This window comes from Salmo salar, chromosome 04 (assembly GCF_965601325.2).
Source record: "Salmo salar chromosome 04, fSalSal1, whole genome shotgun sequence".
Classification (NCBI taxonomy): domain Eukaryota; kingdom Metazoa; phylum Chordata; class Actinopteri; order Salmoniformes; family Salmonidae; genus Salmo; species Salmo salar.
The window spans coordinates 53,854,110-53,870,072 of record NC_138294.1 but is presented as its reverse complement, the minus strand read 5'-3'; the positions used below and the strand labels follow the sequence as shown (position 1 = coordinate 53,870,072).

Below are 15,963 nucleotides of genomic sequence, written 5' to 3'. Positions count from 1 at the left end.
CCGACAATTGCAACATTGTTTACATATTCAAATTTGATCTCCAGCTGTCCCATAGCAAGGAAGTGTCGGGAGTCGGGGCCAGACAGACAGGTAGGCAGCGATTCTCAGCCAGTTGAAATCATGAATCAGCTGGCATAATTTTTGGGATATATACAAAGAAATGTCAATTGAAATTAGGTCAAACGAAACGAAGAGCTGCTAGTTTGCAGTATTTCCAGCTTCAGTTCCAAGTGATTCGGTTTGCTGTGTTGTTGGCTAGCTGCTCTGAACATCAGTGTCCTGACCAGAGAGCACATTTTCTATGCCAGGCGAAATCGCTCCTTATTAGCTCGTTGTTATAGATGTGTCCAAATAAATGTCACTAGAAAACAGCCTAAACAAATGCAAATGCAGCTACTGTTGTTATTCTGGCTGCACTGTTTGATGTGACTGTAAGTTAGCCGTAGTTGGCTAGCTAGGAAGTAAGGGATAAGAACTTTGCCAGCCAGTATAGAAATGGAACGTTTCGAACGAACGATGGGATCGCGTCCATAGATACAGAACAAAAAGACTGAACGACTGGGTTGTGTCTCTGGCAACTGAATCGGTAGAATTAACTTTTTGTGTCGGGACTATATATTGTGGTAGGATTAAATAGCATGAATAAATTCATCAAAAAAGAAATGTTAATGAAGATATGTCAATCATTATTTGAATATGTTGGTAACCAGTAATAATGCCCTCGAAGCCAGTGTTTGGAGGATATATTGGCACGGTTTGCTAACAACACCCATGCCAATATATCCTCCAAACACCGTCTTCTCGGGCTTTATCACTTAATTCTGCAATCTAGACTAGGGGAGAGATGAGATGGAAAGATGGAAAGCTGTAAAGACATATCTTTGAGAACAGAAGTGGCATATCTTGTGCCGGGGGGAGTGTTTTCAACCTGTATTGTACTGCAGGTACTGCACCCACCTTAACTTGTTTGATTCTCTCTAACTGTATGTTCTATCTCTTTCAGAATCACATGGAAACAAACGGAAAGAAAGGAAAAAAGGTAAAGTTCACAAAATAATTTATACTGTACATCTACACCTAAATTCTGTCAAAAACTATTTGTGTATTTTTTTCATTAGTCCACTGGTAATACAGTCCCAAAATATTTCAAGAAGCAAAGTGTCACCATCCATATTATCATGGTGATGCAAAATTTAAGTGAACTCTTCCATTGCTACAGGTGATGGTGCAGTGAGGAGGAGGTTGTTTGTATTTTCATTTATGTCATAGTACTCACTAATTCAGATTTCTTTCCATGTCTTGTTTTTTTTAGGCAAGAAAGGCCCTCCGGGTGCACCTGGCCCCCCAGGCCCTCCAGGGCCACAGGGGCCACCAGGTATTCCTGGCATCCCAGGTATCCCTGGGAACAACGCCATGGGTCCCTCAGGACCACCCGGACCGCCAGGCCCTGCTGGACCCCCAGGGCCACAGGGACCCCCTGGTCTTCAAGGACCCTCAGGTACCTCCTCAGTTTCATTCCCTTTGGCCCAAATCCTGATTTGAGATGTATTTGTGTTTTTCAACCTTTCATTAAAAAAACTGACATTGTAATTGTTTCTTAATCTGTACAGGGGGCAGAGTCAGAGATAGCCAGGTATGTTACCCTTTCAATGTTCTGATGATTAATTTTATTTATGTATGTCCACTTTTCGAAGAATCTATTCTTTCTTGTTGTGTTACAGCCTGCAGTGGTACATCTCCAAGGCCAGGAAACAACAATCCAGGTCAAGGAAGGTAAGAGTTAAATTTTAGATACTCTGGTCACATCACTTAATGGATGAAAACAAGCCAAATTTACTGTCAGACCCATGGGGCGGTGCACAATTGGACCGGCATCGTCCGGGTTAGGGGAGGGTTTGGCCAGCAGGGATTTCCTTGTCCCATGGTGCACTAGTGACTTCTATGGCGGGCCGGGCGCAGTGCACGCTGACACAGTCGCCAGGTGTACTGTGTTTCCTCCGACACATTGGTGCGGCTGGCTACCGGGTTAAGTGGGCATTGTGTCAAGAAGCAGTGCTGCTTGGTTGGCTTGTGTTTCGGAGGACGCACGGCTCTCGACCTTTGCCTCTCCTGAGTCCGTACGGGAGTTGCAACGATGAGACAAGACTGTAACTACCAATTGGATACCACAAAAAAAGGGGAGATAAAAAAACATGAATTCACTGCTGGAGAAAAACACACATATTGTATTTACTGTAGTTTCTTTTTTGACAATGCAACAATGAAGAACCCTGTCTGTAATTGTATGGCAACGACGGATGTTAAGTGACTGCCCTTTTCTCACGCTGAGATCTTTCAGAAGGCGTACTGAGAAACTGGAAAATGATATCCATGCATCACAAGGTGTTCAAGATGCACTCGCGGTCTGGGGAGCTAGAGGTGCTGGTAGATGGTACCTACTTCATCTATAGTCAGGTAGAAGTGAGTATGGTCTTGGGCCTAACTCTTCCTATCGCCTGCATGTCACTCGTCCTTTCTCTCTGCAGTCCCAGTGGATTATGCTATCTCAATGGTTAGGTCAAAATATCTAAATTGGCTGTTGTAAGGCCTACCATACTGAGGCATAATCTATACAGACTCCTTAGCTTTGAGCCTAAACTTTCTTATTCAGAAATCCAAATTAGATTTCCCCATGAAATTACTTTAGCAAGTATTCAATTGAAATTACCTGGCATACTGTAGGCAACATTTCTCAGAACTCAGGTGGTTGATTTTGTCAGTGCTCTTGGCTGCAGAGGGAAATGTCTGGATGAGTGAAGTGAATGTATTGCATGCCCTTCAATGTGATCCACCTTGTACAAAGTGGATCATATTCTGTGGTAATTTGCCCAGTTTGCCTGCTATATTTTATGATTGTAAATAAAAGCATTGTTAATTACCTATTAAGTTATATAAGTAGTCTAGTTCATTATCTGCATGCTCACGCTCTTACTTTGAACCAGAAAGGGTTCTTCAAAGGGTTCTCCTATGGGGACAGCCGAAGAACCCTTATAGGTTCTAGATAGCACCTTTTTTTCTAAGAGTGCATATTTGTGTTATTCTCTCTGAATTAAACACAATATTTATAGCATGTTTGTCTCCACATAACTTTTACTACCAGGTTTATTACCTCAACTTCACTGACATTGCTAGCTATGAGGTGATGGTGGACAAGACGCCGTTCCTGCGCTGTACACGGAGCATCGAGACTGGACAGCGCAAGTTCAACACTTGCTACACGGCTGGGGTGTGTCTGCTGCGTGCCCGGCAGAAGATCTCCATCAGGATGGTGTACGAGGACACCTCCATTAGCATGACCAACCACACCACCTTCCTGGGGAGCATCCGACTCGGGGAGGCCCCCCCAGCCAGCCACTCCTGAAGAAGCAGACACAGACCCACCAAACTGACTGTCAAATCAGGACCCAACCCTCAACCAGCCCCAACCCTCAACCACCATATCCATCTATGGTTTGGGGGAGACTCCACCGACTCTACTCTGCCTCTACAACCATCACCACCATCTATCACATATCGACCAATGAGGAGATGAGAAGGCCCACCTACTACTGAGTTGACATGTACAGTACATACAGTATCCACCCTCAGGCTGGGCCCCGTCCTCAGGCTACTACTGAGTTGACATGTACAGTACATACAGTATCCACCCTCAGGCTGGGCCCCGTCCTCAGGCTACTACTGAGCTGATAGGTCCCACCCTACCTGATATTAGGGTGTAATGGTTTAATGATATTAACACACTGCCTGTTATCTCTGAGTGGAAGATTCTTTCCAAAGAGTGATGATGACTCTGATCTTCGGTGCTGATTATGGACAAATATGCACCCAACTTGTCAAGCATTAAGAAAGGGAGGAGTTGCTGATTTTTCAGGAAGAAAAATACATTAGGCTTTACTTTTAGAATAGTGCATTTATAGGGAATAACTTGGTTTCTCTGATCATAACATGCTTGAGAACCAAGGTTGACAGGAGTCATTCAAGTCTCCACTAAAAGAACTGTCTGTCATGGCAAAGTACATAAAACACCTGTTATACATTATTAAACAAATGTAGAATGCTTGTTTTTATCTACCAAACTAAACCTATTTGGAGAAGTGGTTGTGATTGTTGGTGTGGTATCAATCCACTGAGTCATATAGGTTGTTAGGTAACATGGGTACATACTGTAAAAGCTTTTGAATACAATATAGAAATACAATGTGTGAACGTTCTCTGATGAATTGAACATGCACAGCTGAAGCACAAACATTTCTCTGTTAGAATGTGCACTGATTAAAACAAATTATTGATCTGTAGGCAAATATATCCCTCTCCCTCTCTCTACCTCTCTCTTTCTCTCTCTCTGTTAAATAACAAGGTCTTTATGGATGTTTCTTTTATGTTTGAAATGAAGTTGTTTGTCAAATATGGAATCACCCAGATTAATACTGTAGATTTATTTTTCCAAATTACTAACATGACCTAAAATGACATTCTTCATGTTACTATGTTGACCGGTCATGCTCCCAAGGCTTGTCATGGACGCCATTATATTTCTTTGCTTTATTTAGTTATGCTTTGGTTTGTTTGAAATAACCAATTCACTTGTCATTCCCTTTGAGCTGAACCAGTCATGTCCTGTTTCTGGAAGGCCATTTGTGTTTCAGTTTTTCTCAGAAGAATTATGTCTTTCCATATACATAGACAGCTTGAATCTTTTGTGAATATCACACACAGTCAAAACATTTTTCAGCATATAACTCCTTTGCATGTTCATGTTTATATGTGAGTGAACACATTAGTCTTTAAGGAAGCATTTAAGGGCACAGATTATCTGTCAACATGCAGTTTCTGGATGTTTATGAAACTGCTCTGCACTGTGCATGTATTGTAAATACCACAGGGTTTGGTCAATCACCATGCAGTCAACCTTCTGGAAAACTGGTGACAAAAGCAGAATCCTGTCCAGTTGTTTTTAATTAGTTTGATAACCGTTATGGAAGGAAAGGTAGATAAGACCATTACCCACTGAAGTTCAAATGTATTACTTTTCAGTTATTATAGAAATTCTACATCATCCATAATGTCTGCAATAAGAGATGGTATCAAACATTACAACTTTCAGTTTAGAAACCTGACAAAAAGGGCAGTGAGTGTACCATGTTCTTGTAGTATTACTTTAGTTGTGTAGCAATCAGAATTAGTTTGGTTCAATTCAGTGCTTAGAATGGTTAATTCTCCAATTCATGCTTTGTGATTAAATTCAATGCCTGAGTCAAGTTGAGTCAAGATAGAATTGTCCCAAACTCTGGTAGCTATAGTCCTTTTAATTCAAACACTGTTTAGTTGAAGTGTTTCAATACATTGTGGTATGTATTGTGATATGAATTATTTGGATTGTTTGTAGGTAAATAGGGTATAATTGTTTCCCTGCTTTGTTGACTAATATGTACATTTGTATACTCTGTTGTGATTGTAAATATGTATATAAAATAGAATTCTGTTTTTGTAAATTGTATTGATTTTATAATATTTTAATTCACAGTTGTTATATAACATAGTATTTTGTAACAACACTTAATGCAGTTGTTAAAAGAAAGAAGAGAAAGGATGAGCCTACTCTATTGATGTACTGAGGTATATATTGACATACTAAGGTATATATTGCTTCTTTAAAATACAGAAAATATACTCTATGCAGCTTACAGCAAGTTACTTTTAGCAGGTTTGATGCAGGCAAGATGCTGTTTCCTTTCCACCCATGGGGGCCATGGACATACTTAGTGTGACTGTGTAAGCGTAACCTCAATCAACCAGCGTTAAACAACACACTCCTTTTCACCTCATTTATGACTTTATTTACTTAACAAAAGGCACATCTCAATAGGTGGTCCAGGTATCCTCATGACCTCGCACTATTGCTCTATTGTTCCTGCAAGCAAGGGGGGAAGCCGATGAAATCAGAGTGCAACTCCTTGAATGGCCACCTCCTGAAGTTGGCAGTTGTGTCTAAAAAACACTGTTTTCTTACCCTCAAGAGTGTGTACATGAATGTATATAAACTTGGGATTTTGTTTTTCAACAGGAAAAGTTCAAAAATAGCTGGAGTCCATCTTTAACACGTGTCTTTTGTCATCTGATAAAGATTGAGACAGTAGATGTGGATTCTATGGCACTGGAAAATCCATCCTTCTGTTTCACCACTACCAGAAATTCTAAACTGTATTGTCTTTCCACAGAGTTAGTCTGGGCTGGGGCCTCCCTTTACTTGTCTGCAGATCAAGGACAGTGAAGGAACTGTTCACATCGTTAAATTAAGCAGCAAAGGAAGAAGAATGCGTAGAAGTACAGCGTAATGCCAGCCTGTCTAATGACAACTATGAAGCCATTACTGGAGCCACATTTTGTTGATGTACAGTGCCCCCTTTTGGTAAGAAATCATATTCAGAAAAGTAGAAACAGAGAGGAATCATTATTTAAGTGTAATAAATAAACACACTTGTGGCATAGAAGCATGTATTTGAGTACCATCTCTAAAATATGAATATTTGGTAAAAATGCAATAATGATTGAAACTCACTATTAACATTTGGAACCCTGATTTGATATGGGGAGAACCAAAATAAAGGACGAATCGACATTTTTGTCAGGTCATTTTGAAAGAAATTAAAATCAATGCCTATTTGCTCGTATCAATTGTAAATATGCCCTTTTAGCAAAGACTTCAAACGTCTGCCTGCTTCTCCAACACCCAATACACACTATCTGTAATTTTGTGTGGGTAGGCTATACTCTTATTCCTTTGGTGGATTCCAGGAATAAGCATTCTAAGAAGAATGAATAGAGGAACAGGAAGGGCAAGCCTTTGCATGTCAGTTCACACCTCAAAATTCACCTTTCATAAACATGAATGATTTCTCACCTCTCAAGACTCCTAACACCCAATCCAAAGCTGGGGATCCAACAAAAGGAAGGATTTGCTTTGGGGTAGAATAGTTCTCACTGGGTTCTTACAGCAGAAAGAAGCGGAGGGGAGGGGCTGTTCCGGGGGCAGAGTAGTGGCAAATAAACTACCCTTCAATTCTAATTACATATGAGAGCAAGGTGAGAGCAAGACATGACAACCTGGACTCAGGGGTAGACGTAACATAGTAAATGTACAGTGGCTTGCGAAAGTATTCACCCCCCTGGGCATTTTTACTATTTTGTTAGGAACTTGAGTGTGCATATTACAGCTGCAAGTATCTCGGGGTATGTCTCTATAAGCTTGGCACATCTAGCCACTGGGATTTTTGCCCATTCTTCAAGGCAAAACTGCTCCAGCTCCTTCAAGTTAGATGGGTTCCGCTGGTGTACAGCAATCTTTAAGACATAACACAGATTCTCAATTGGATTGAGGTCTGGGCTTTGACTAGGCCATTCCAAGACATTTAAATGTTTCCCCTTAAACCACTCGAGTGTTGCTTTAGCGGTAAATGGCACAGCAGCCATTTTGGGAAGGGGTGTGGATGACCACACACCATAGCAGTCATCTTTTTTTGCTGGAAGGTGAACCTCCGTCCCAGTCTCAAATCTCTGGAAGACTGAAAGGTTTCCCTCAAGAATTTCCATGTATTTAGCGCCATCCATCATTTCTTAAATTCTGACCAGTTTCCCAGTCCCTGCTGATGAAAACATCCCCACAGCATGATTCTGCCACCACCATGCTTCACTGTGGGGATCGTGTTCTCGGGGTGATGAGAGGTGTTGGCTTTGATGAGAGGTGTGGGCTTCCTAGATGTTCACATAATACGCCTACCCACCCACCCCAACCAACCACCCTACTTTCATTTTTGCCTTAAGTAACCTTCTGTCTTATGTAACCCGCACAAAACGTAACATATACTAATTTGAGTGTCCCAGATTTATGTTTACTATGTTACATCTAGTCTATGAGACCAGGCTGGACAAAAGTAGCTCACGGCAGGGTAGCCTAGTGGTTAGAGCATTGGACTAGTAACCGAAAGGTTGCAAGTTTAAATCCCTGAGCTGACAAGGTACAAATCTGTCGTTCTTCCCCTGAACAAGGCAGTAAACCCACTGTTCCTAGACCGTCATTGAAAATAAGAATTAGTTCTTAACTGACTTGCCTAGTTAAAAAAACATGCCCCACTGGAAATACATTTTGTTTTGTTTTGACAGTGAATATTTTGTTTCTTTAATGAGACTTGGAGTTAATCAACCAAGTGTAATATGAGATGCAACATGGGAACAAGCAATCAGCCAAAGAGTAATTGTACAACTTTAAGCATAAATAAAAGCATTGAACTGATAAAACAAAAACAGAAGACATGCTGAAGCTACAATATGAGCCTCAAAGATGGAAGTGATGTGTTTCTGATAGACTGAGCTTGATGAGACAGACAACACTTAGCACACAGTGGCAGAAATATGCTGCTGTTCAGGGGCTTTGTTGGTGTTAGAAAATCAGTAATCTCACCACGGGGTTACAGAGCATTTCTTGTTTTGGCTGTAAACAGAAATTATGGTTCTGCCAAAAGGTGCTAAGATAGGCTACTGAGGAAGAAATGGTATACAGTATATCAAAGTACAAATATGAACATATTACATGCACAATACTGAATCGCCATCCTTTGCTGATTATTTCTGAATAGATTAATACAAATGTAGAAGCAATGATAGTGAAATTAGGAGTGGCAATACCACTGGACCCCTAGTTCCTTTAAAAAACATTTTTTTTAAAACATTACCTCTACATGTTCCCATTGACAGTATTCTGGCAAAGCCTTACCATAAGACTACATCTAAGAGAAAAGTTAGCCTATCTCATGGAGGGAATATAATAGGGGTTAAATAAACACAATTTTGAATGATCTTCTCACTAACGCACACTGATGTCCCCTGGAAACCCTCTTTCAACCACTAATCCTCTGCTCATACCACATGCAGATAATTAACCGTTATTAACTCTCTTATTTGACCATGCTAGTGAAATCCCTGTTTCTCATTCCCTGTTTTCTTTGTTGATAAGGATTAGTGGGTAGCCTCTATTATAAGTCTATTTTAATTTTTTATTTAATCTTTATTTAACTAGGCAAGTCAGTTAAGAGCAAATTCTTATTTACAATGACGGCCTAGGAACAGTGGGTTAACTGCCTTGTTCAGGGGCAGAAAGACAGATGTTTACCTTGTCATCTCGGTGAGGATATAGTGTGATTCTATCAGGAAGACTAATGTGTATAGCACACATAAACACACACTTGAAAACGGATAGCATCGAAGTATCAGACTGTGAGAATGGTTAAATTCGTCTGTCCTGTATTGGTTGTAAGAATAATTTAGTCCCTCGATAATGGCCCTTGTTAATTGGATTAGTTGAGCTAATTGTTTAGCGCATCAATCCGTCAATCGTTGCCGTTCAGTCGTTAATATATACAAACCAAGGGTGGATCAATCGTTTTGTTTGTCCACTAATCTAACGTAGATCAAACATAACTGGTTTCGAGACCTTTACATACCTACATCTAATCTAATCTACCTGTTTAATTTATTGAGGAACATTTAGGTCAATGCATAGCATAGGACATGAAAAACGCAGGCTCGTCGGGGATTTGAACTCGGGACCTCACGCACCCTACACGATAATCATACCCCTAGACTACCGAGACATTAAAAGTTATAAAGAAGTAAACCTGTAGTCCAATTTAAAATCATAATTAGAACGTTGTAATGTCACTTTGACGCATGGACTAGACGTCAGGACGCCTGGACAGCCTGGACATCAATCACGGATCTGCGCAATTTCAGCGATTTAGGGAGGTATAATTATCAAGGGTATTCGCATAGTTCATGGGCTGTTTACAAAATAGGCTTTCAGATCAGTGGCTGTTCTAGACCATTTCAACTGGGGGTGCCAAACTGGGGCCAGTTGTACTGTTAGAGGGGCCAGTTACATTAGACGTTTTTGTTGTCATATCATTTTCTTCACTGGCATTAGCAGGCAAATGACCACGTTCCGCGTTGCCACTGTCTAATAACGGATGTAAAAAAAAGAACGATAGCAAAAATTAGTTATGTAAAAATGATTTCATACTCCACATTAAGGGGGTCCAAAATTGTCGTCACAGGGGCACTGCCCGCCCCCCTCTCCTTAATGTCACACAGATTAGATTAGAATGTTGCAGATGTGTTTTCAAAGAACATCTTCAAAAGACTTTAGGCCAGGGCTAGTTAATAGAAGTGTTGCATATTAATGAATGGCTTTATTCCGCTTTAGCATACATGTCTAACACTTTGTATGGCTGTCGTTTAATCAATCATGATTAATGGCACATAGGCTAACCAGTATTATAACAACAACATAAATGTAGGGGCCATCTTTTGAAATGCATAGGCTATATATATAGGATAACTGCTAATAGGCATATGTTACAGTTCCATCCCCGTGAATTCACAAAATTAGAATTTGATCCGTGTTGCTGTGTTCATTCCATGGTTCATTCACAAATCGCCAATTTAATGGGGCGTGGCTATCGTAGCGGCGACATAAGAAAACTCCCTGGAGCTGAGGTCACACCACCAGTGGCTTGTATCTCATAGTAGGGCCATACCTCCAGACGCATAGGCTAAATAAAACAATACTATCACTGGATAATCACATCGGACTACTAAAGGAGTCGTTTGGAGCTTAATTGTGTTTATTTTAGGCAGAGGATTCACACATTTGTTTACAATGAAATTCCACATGGACTTATTTCTATTGACATTTATTGTGAACGCGAACTGCTCTGCTGCTATATATTGGCTGTAAGTATTCCATTCGTATGTAGCTATAGGTCAAATAAGTTTATTGGTCGTGTAGACAGATTTGCAGGTGTTATAGCAGGTGCAAAAAAATGTTCAGTAGAATGTCTAGTCTAATGTCTAATAAAAAACGAAAGAAATCAAGAAATGTCAGAACGAGTCCAATTAATAATCCAAAGTAGATATATTAGAGTGAGCAGTGTCAGAATCAAGAATAGGACTATAGCCTAAATACAAATACGTGGTGTGTATAGACAGTATGGAATTTGGAAAATAGTAGTAGGTATATTATGATGAGAATACAGACTATAGCCTACAGTGAATAAACAGTATATGAAGTGACCAGCGTTCAATGTCGGGCTATCTATTCAGAGCAGAGGCCTATGCTACTATGCTACCTTGTTAACATACTGTTTTACCCACTTCATATGTATATACTGTATTCTAGTCAAGGCTCATCCTATATAACTACTGCAGTACACACCATTTCTATTTGTTTGTTCATTTGTTCATTTGATACATCTATATGCCATATCAAATAGCTGATGAGTTTTGTATCTTTTCAGTGGAGTTACTGTAAATGGGAGTTCTTTAGGCTGGAATCAAACTAATCATTGCAAGCTGCTAGACGCGTTGGCCCATGAACAATTGCAACTTTGTCGGCGAAATCTCGAGTTGATGCACAGTATTGTCCACGCCGCCAAGATGACCAAAAATACATGTCAGAACACCTTCGGTGACATGCGGTGGAACTGTTCATCTGTTGAAAAAGCCCCTCGTTTTACACCAGATTTAGCAAAGGGTAAGCTAAAGAAACTTTGGAAATGTAGGCCTATCTTGAAAATGTTATAATATATTGTGGCCAATTAAATTATGTGATTTGGGATTTTCTGTTACTTGCATTAATTGAACTGTATTGCAGGCACCAGGGAGTCTGCGTTTGTGTTCTCACTAGCTGCTGCCTTAGTGAGTCACTCCATCGCCAGAGCCTGCTCTTCTGGAGAGCTCCCCGGCTGCTCGTGCGCCCCAGCCCCTGCTGAACAGGCCGGGCCCGACTTCAAATGGGGAGGATGTGGTGATAACCTGCGCTATGGTCTCCAAATGGGATCTGCCTTTTCTGATGCACCGATGAGAAACAGCAGATCTGGCTCTCAGCCGTTCAGACTGATGAACTTGCACAATAATGCAGTTGGAAGACAGGTAATGGTTGAATGTATTTTCACGATGACATGAACAGTTGCATACACGTGCATAATTACGCACACGTTATTGTGCCATTGTTTTTCATGGAACTCCTGTTTAGCCGACAGTTTAAAAAAAAATGATAAACAACAAATTCTATTCTATAGTTCATATTTGCAAAACGTGGCAACACATTTTAATTATTTTTGCTCTACTTTCAGGCACTTATTGATGCCCAGGAGACCAATTGCAAATGCCATGGGGTGTCTGGGTCCTGCTCTGTCAAAACATGTTGGAAGGGCCTCCATGATATTAATCACATTGCCATGGATCTCAAATCCAAGTACCTGTCTGCCACCAAGGTGATCCATCGTCATGTTGGGACAAGGAAGCAGTTGGTCCCCAGAGAGTTGGATTTTCGACCAGTGAGAGAGAGTGATTTGGTCTACCTGATCAGCTCTTCGGATTACTGCACACACAATGAGAAGCATGGCTCACTCGGCACGCAGAACAGGTATGATTTTGTTTCTCTCAATTTAACAGTGGAAATTGTCAGACTGAAGTTGATCCTCTCCCCCATTCATATGTTTGAGTTATATAGTGAGGTTTATTGATTGGAACATCATTTTTTTTGTCTCCAGACAGTGCAATAAGACATCCAACGGCAGTGGGAGTTGCAATCTAATGTGCTGTGGTCGTGGCTACAATGCCTTCACTGAGAGAATTGTGGAGAGATGCCAGTGCAAGTATCACTGGTGCTGCTACGTCACCTGCAAGAGGTGTGAAAGGACAGTGGAGAGATATGTATGCAAATAAACTTTGCATAGAGACACTTGAGTAAACATGAAGCACTATTTTAACCACCATATCTTGTCAAGCTGTGCTGGCCCAGGTCACCTGACCTGACCTGACTCCCCATGTAGTAGTACGCAGCCTGCAGACTACAATACAATAACAAAAACAAGAGGAACAACTCACATACAATACCAAAGATAAGCAGATGGATCTGGACTCCTCCATTACCTGGCTTTAAAGAGACTGGAGGAGGGCACTACTGTGAAAAATATTGTGTTACTTGAAGAGAAAATGTGATTCTTTGGGAGCTGTTAGCTATTCATGCTTGATTAGTAACATGTTCCTCAATAGAAGATTAGTTGAACTGATGACAAAGGAGGTACCCTAAATGCAAACCGTCCAGTCAGCTTTAAGTTGTTCAACTGACACTGAAAAGCTTTTAACAATTTACATCTTACTCATTAACTAAACTGCCAATGAGAGGCAGAATAGCTGATTGATCTAATTTGAATGTCCATTTTCTCGTCAAAAGGGGCTAATGCCATATACTCCTCAGTTTAGATACATTCTGATCATAGGCATACAGAATACAGTTTAGCTGTATTTTTTTGTTTTTTATTAATACATTAGGCATGTTGATGTACATAAGTGCAATTTTATATTTATTTCTATTAAAAAACTACACAAAAATTGTACATGTGTCTTGTTAAGTTTTAACCATCTGTGTATGAGACTGCCAATGGCAGGTGTTGATAAACTTGTAGGCCTAATTTGCCTCCAGCAAACCAAATAGTAATAGTAGTATTTATGCAGCAGAGGCTGTAGTAACATGACACAATAGCAAATCCACACTTTCATTCTTTCTACAGAACGTCAGGCCCATGCTGTTTATACCATCCACAGTGGCTAAAAGGTCGATAGTAGTACTTCAATCTCAGGGAAAGATTTAAGGCAAGTGCCTCAGCTGCCTCATCATTATTTGTTTTAAAGATTGATTACTATTATAAACAAGAAGATGACATGAATACTGACAAACAAAATTATATGGAATTGGTCAGTGGTCAAAGGTTATCTTTCTGTGTTGGAGTATTTCATATATGATTGATGGTTGCAGCACATAGGTCCTATTTTGGTAGAAATGTGTGGACAAGTATTTACAATAGGGCTGTTGTTAGTCTTTCACATGTTTTCAAACCCTCCCATGCAGCCATGGAGACTATTTACAAAATAAACAGGTGTTTAAATTCTTGCTGCCTCCAAAATACACTCATGTTTCTTTTTAGCCTGCCGTGTTGAGGAGCTAATTGCAGAAAAAAACTCAACAGTGTGCAATCTTTGATAAAATGTTTATAGAATTGTATAGACTGCAGTACGGTGGAAAGGGTAGACTTACTGCCTAATTAGCTCTGCCTACTCTATGGGGAGGGGGATGCATTGAGAGGGACATGTTGCACGTTTGCTGCAATGGACTTCACTAGGCACTATTCCATTATACTGTTTCAAATGACTTACTAGTTTTTCATACACTGGTTAAAAAAAAATCACAATTCATCTCCATGGGACTTCCAGAGGACCACTGTCCCAGAGTAAAACATAGGCCAGGGAACCAGTAGATTAATTGCACTTGTAGAGCCTTGTTTATAGTGAGCCTCTTATAACCTCCCAGGTGGCAGAAATGGAAAAAACATTTTGATGTTTGTTTGAAAAGTGGGGTTGATCAAATCAAATTTTATTTGTCACATGCGCCAAATACAACAGGTGTAGTAGACCTTACCATGAAATGCTTACTTATAAGCACCTAAACCAACAATGCAGTTCAAGAAATAGAGTTTAAGAAAATATTTACTAAATAAACTAAAGTAAAAAATAAAATAAAAAGTAACACAATAAAATAACAATAACAAGGCTATATACAGGGGGTACCGGTACCGAGTCAATGTACGGGGGTACAGGGTAGTCAAGGTAATTTGTACATATAGTTAGGGTAAAGTGAGTATGCATACAATAGATAATAAATAACGAGTAGCAGCAGTGTAAAAACAGAGGAGTGGGGTCAATGTAAATTATCCGGGTGGCCATTTGATGAATGGCCACCCGGATAATTTACGGTCGGATGCCGAGCAGTTGCCATACCAGGCTGTGATGCAACCGGTCAGGAGGCTCTCGATGGTGCAGCTGTATAACTTTTTGAGGATCTGGGGACCCATGCCAAATCTTTTCAGTCTCCTGAGGGGGAAAAGGTGTTGTCGTGCCCTCTTCGCGACTGTCTTGGTGTGTTTGGACCATGATAGTTCGTTGGAGATGTGGACACCAAGGAACTTGAAACTCTCGACCTGCTCCACTACAGCCCCATCGATGTGAATGGGGGTGTGTTCGGCCCTCTTTTTCCTGTAGTCCACGATCAGCTCCTCTGTCTTGCTCACGTTGAGGGAGAGGTTTTCGTCCTGGCACCACACTGCCAGGTCTCTGACCTCCCTATAGGCTGTCTCTTCATTGTCTGTGATCAGGCCTACTACTGTTGTGTCGTCAGAAAACTTAATGATGGTGTTGGAGTCGTGCTTGGCCACGCAGTCTTGGGTGAACAGGGAGTACAGGATGGGACTTAGCACGCACCCCTGAGGGGCCTCCATGTTGAGGATCAGCGTGGTAGATGTGTTGTTGCCTACCCTTTGGCCCATCAGGAAGTCCAGGATCCAGTTGCAGAGGGAGGTGTTTAGTCCCAGGGTCCTTAGCTTAGTGATGAGCTTTGTGGGCACTATGGTGTTGAACACTGAGCTGTAATCAATGAACAGCATTTTCACATAGGTGTTCCTTTTGTCCAAGCGGGAAAGGGCAGTGTGGAGTGCGATTGAGATTGCGTCATCTGTGGATCTGTTGGGGCGGTATGTGAATTGGAGTAGGTCTAGGGTTTCCAGGATGATGGTGTTGATGTGAGCCATGACCAGCCTTTCAAAGCACTTCATGGCTATCGATGTGAGTGCTATGGGGCGGTAGTCATTTAGGCAGGTTACCTGCTTTCTCGGGCACAGGGACAATGGTGGTCTGCTTGAAACATGTAGGCATTACAGTCTCGGTCAGGGAGAGGTTGAAAATGTCAGTGAAGACACTTGCCAGTTGGTCCGCGCATGCTCTGAGTACACGTCCTGGTAATCCGTCTGGCCCCTA

The 15,963-nt window shown here is 41.0% G+C and overlaps 2 protein-coding genes across 5 annotated transcripts in view; both read left to right on the top strand.

The window, feature by feature from the left end:
• Positions 1-5,531, top strand: part of LOC106603304 (uncharacterized) — a 72,374-nt gene extending 66,843 nt beyond the window's left edge. Inside the window, exons 3-8 of one of the 4 annotated variants that reach the window (XM_082974565.1) lie at positions 1,004-1,039; positions 1,313-1,498; positions 1,611-1,633; positions 1,722-1,773; positions 2,339-2,454; positions 3,140-5,531. In XM_082974565.1, coding sequence (XP_082830691.1) covers positions 1,004-1,039; positions 1,313-1,498; positions 1,611-1,633; positions 1,722-1,773; positions 2,339-2,454; positions 3,140-3,400 — 674 coding nt within the window. In that variant the 3' untranslated portion in view covers positions 3,401-5,531. Of the gene's footprint in view, positions 1-1,003; positions 1,040-1,312; positions 1,499-1,610; positions 1,634-1,721; positions 1,774-2,329; positions 2,461-3,139 lie in introns of all 4 variants that reach the window. The other 3 variants (XM_082974563.1, XM_082974562.1, XM_082974561.1) reach the window with 3 other exon arrangements.
• A 5,074-nt stretch (positions 5,532-10,605) lies between these two features.
• LOC106603405 (protein Wnt-11) lies at positions 10,606-13,491 on the top strand. Its single transcript, XM_014197042.2, has 5 exons — positions 10,606-10,824; positions 11,388-11,623; positions 11,744-12,021; positions 12,225-12,517; positions 12,645-13,491. The coding sequence occupies exons 1-5, from the start codon at positions 10,751-10,753 to the stop codon at positions 12,817-12,819; spliced, it is 1,056 nt and encodes a 351-aa protein (XP_014052517.1). The 5' UTR covers positions 10,606-10,750; the 3' UTR covers positions 12,820-13,491.
• The last annotated feature ends 2,472 nt before the right edge of the window (positions 13,492-15,963 follow it).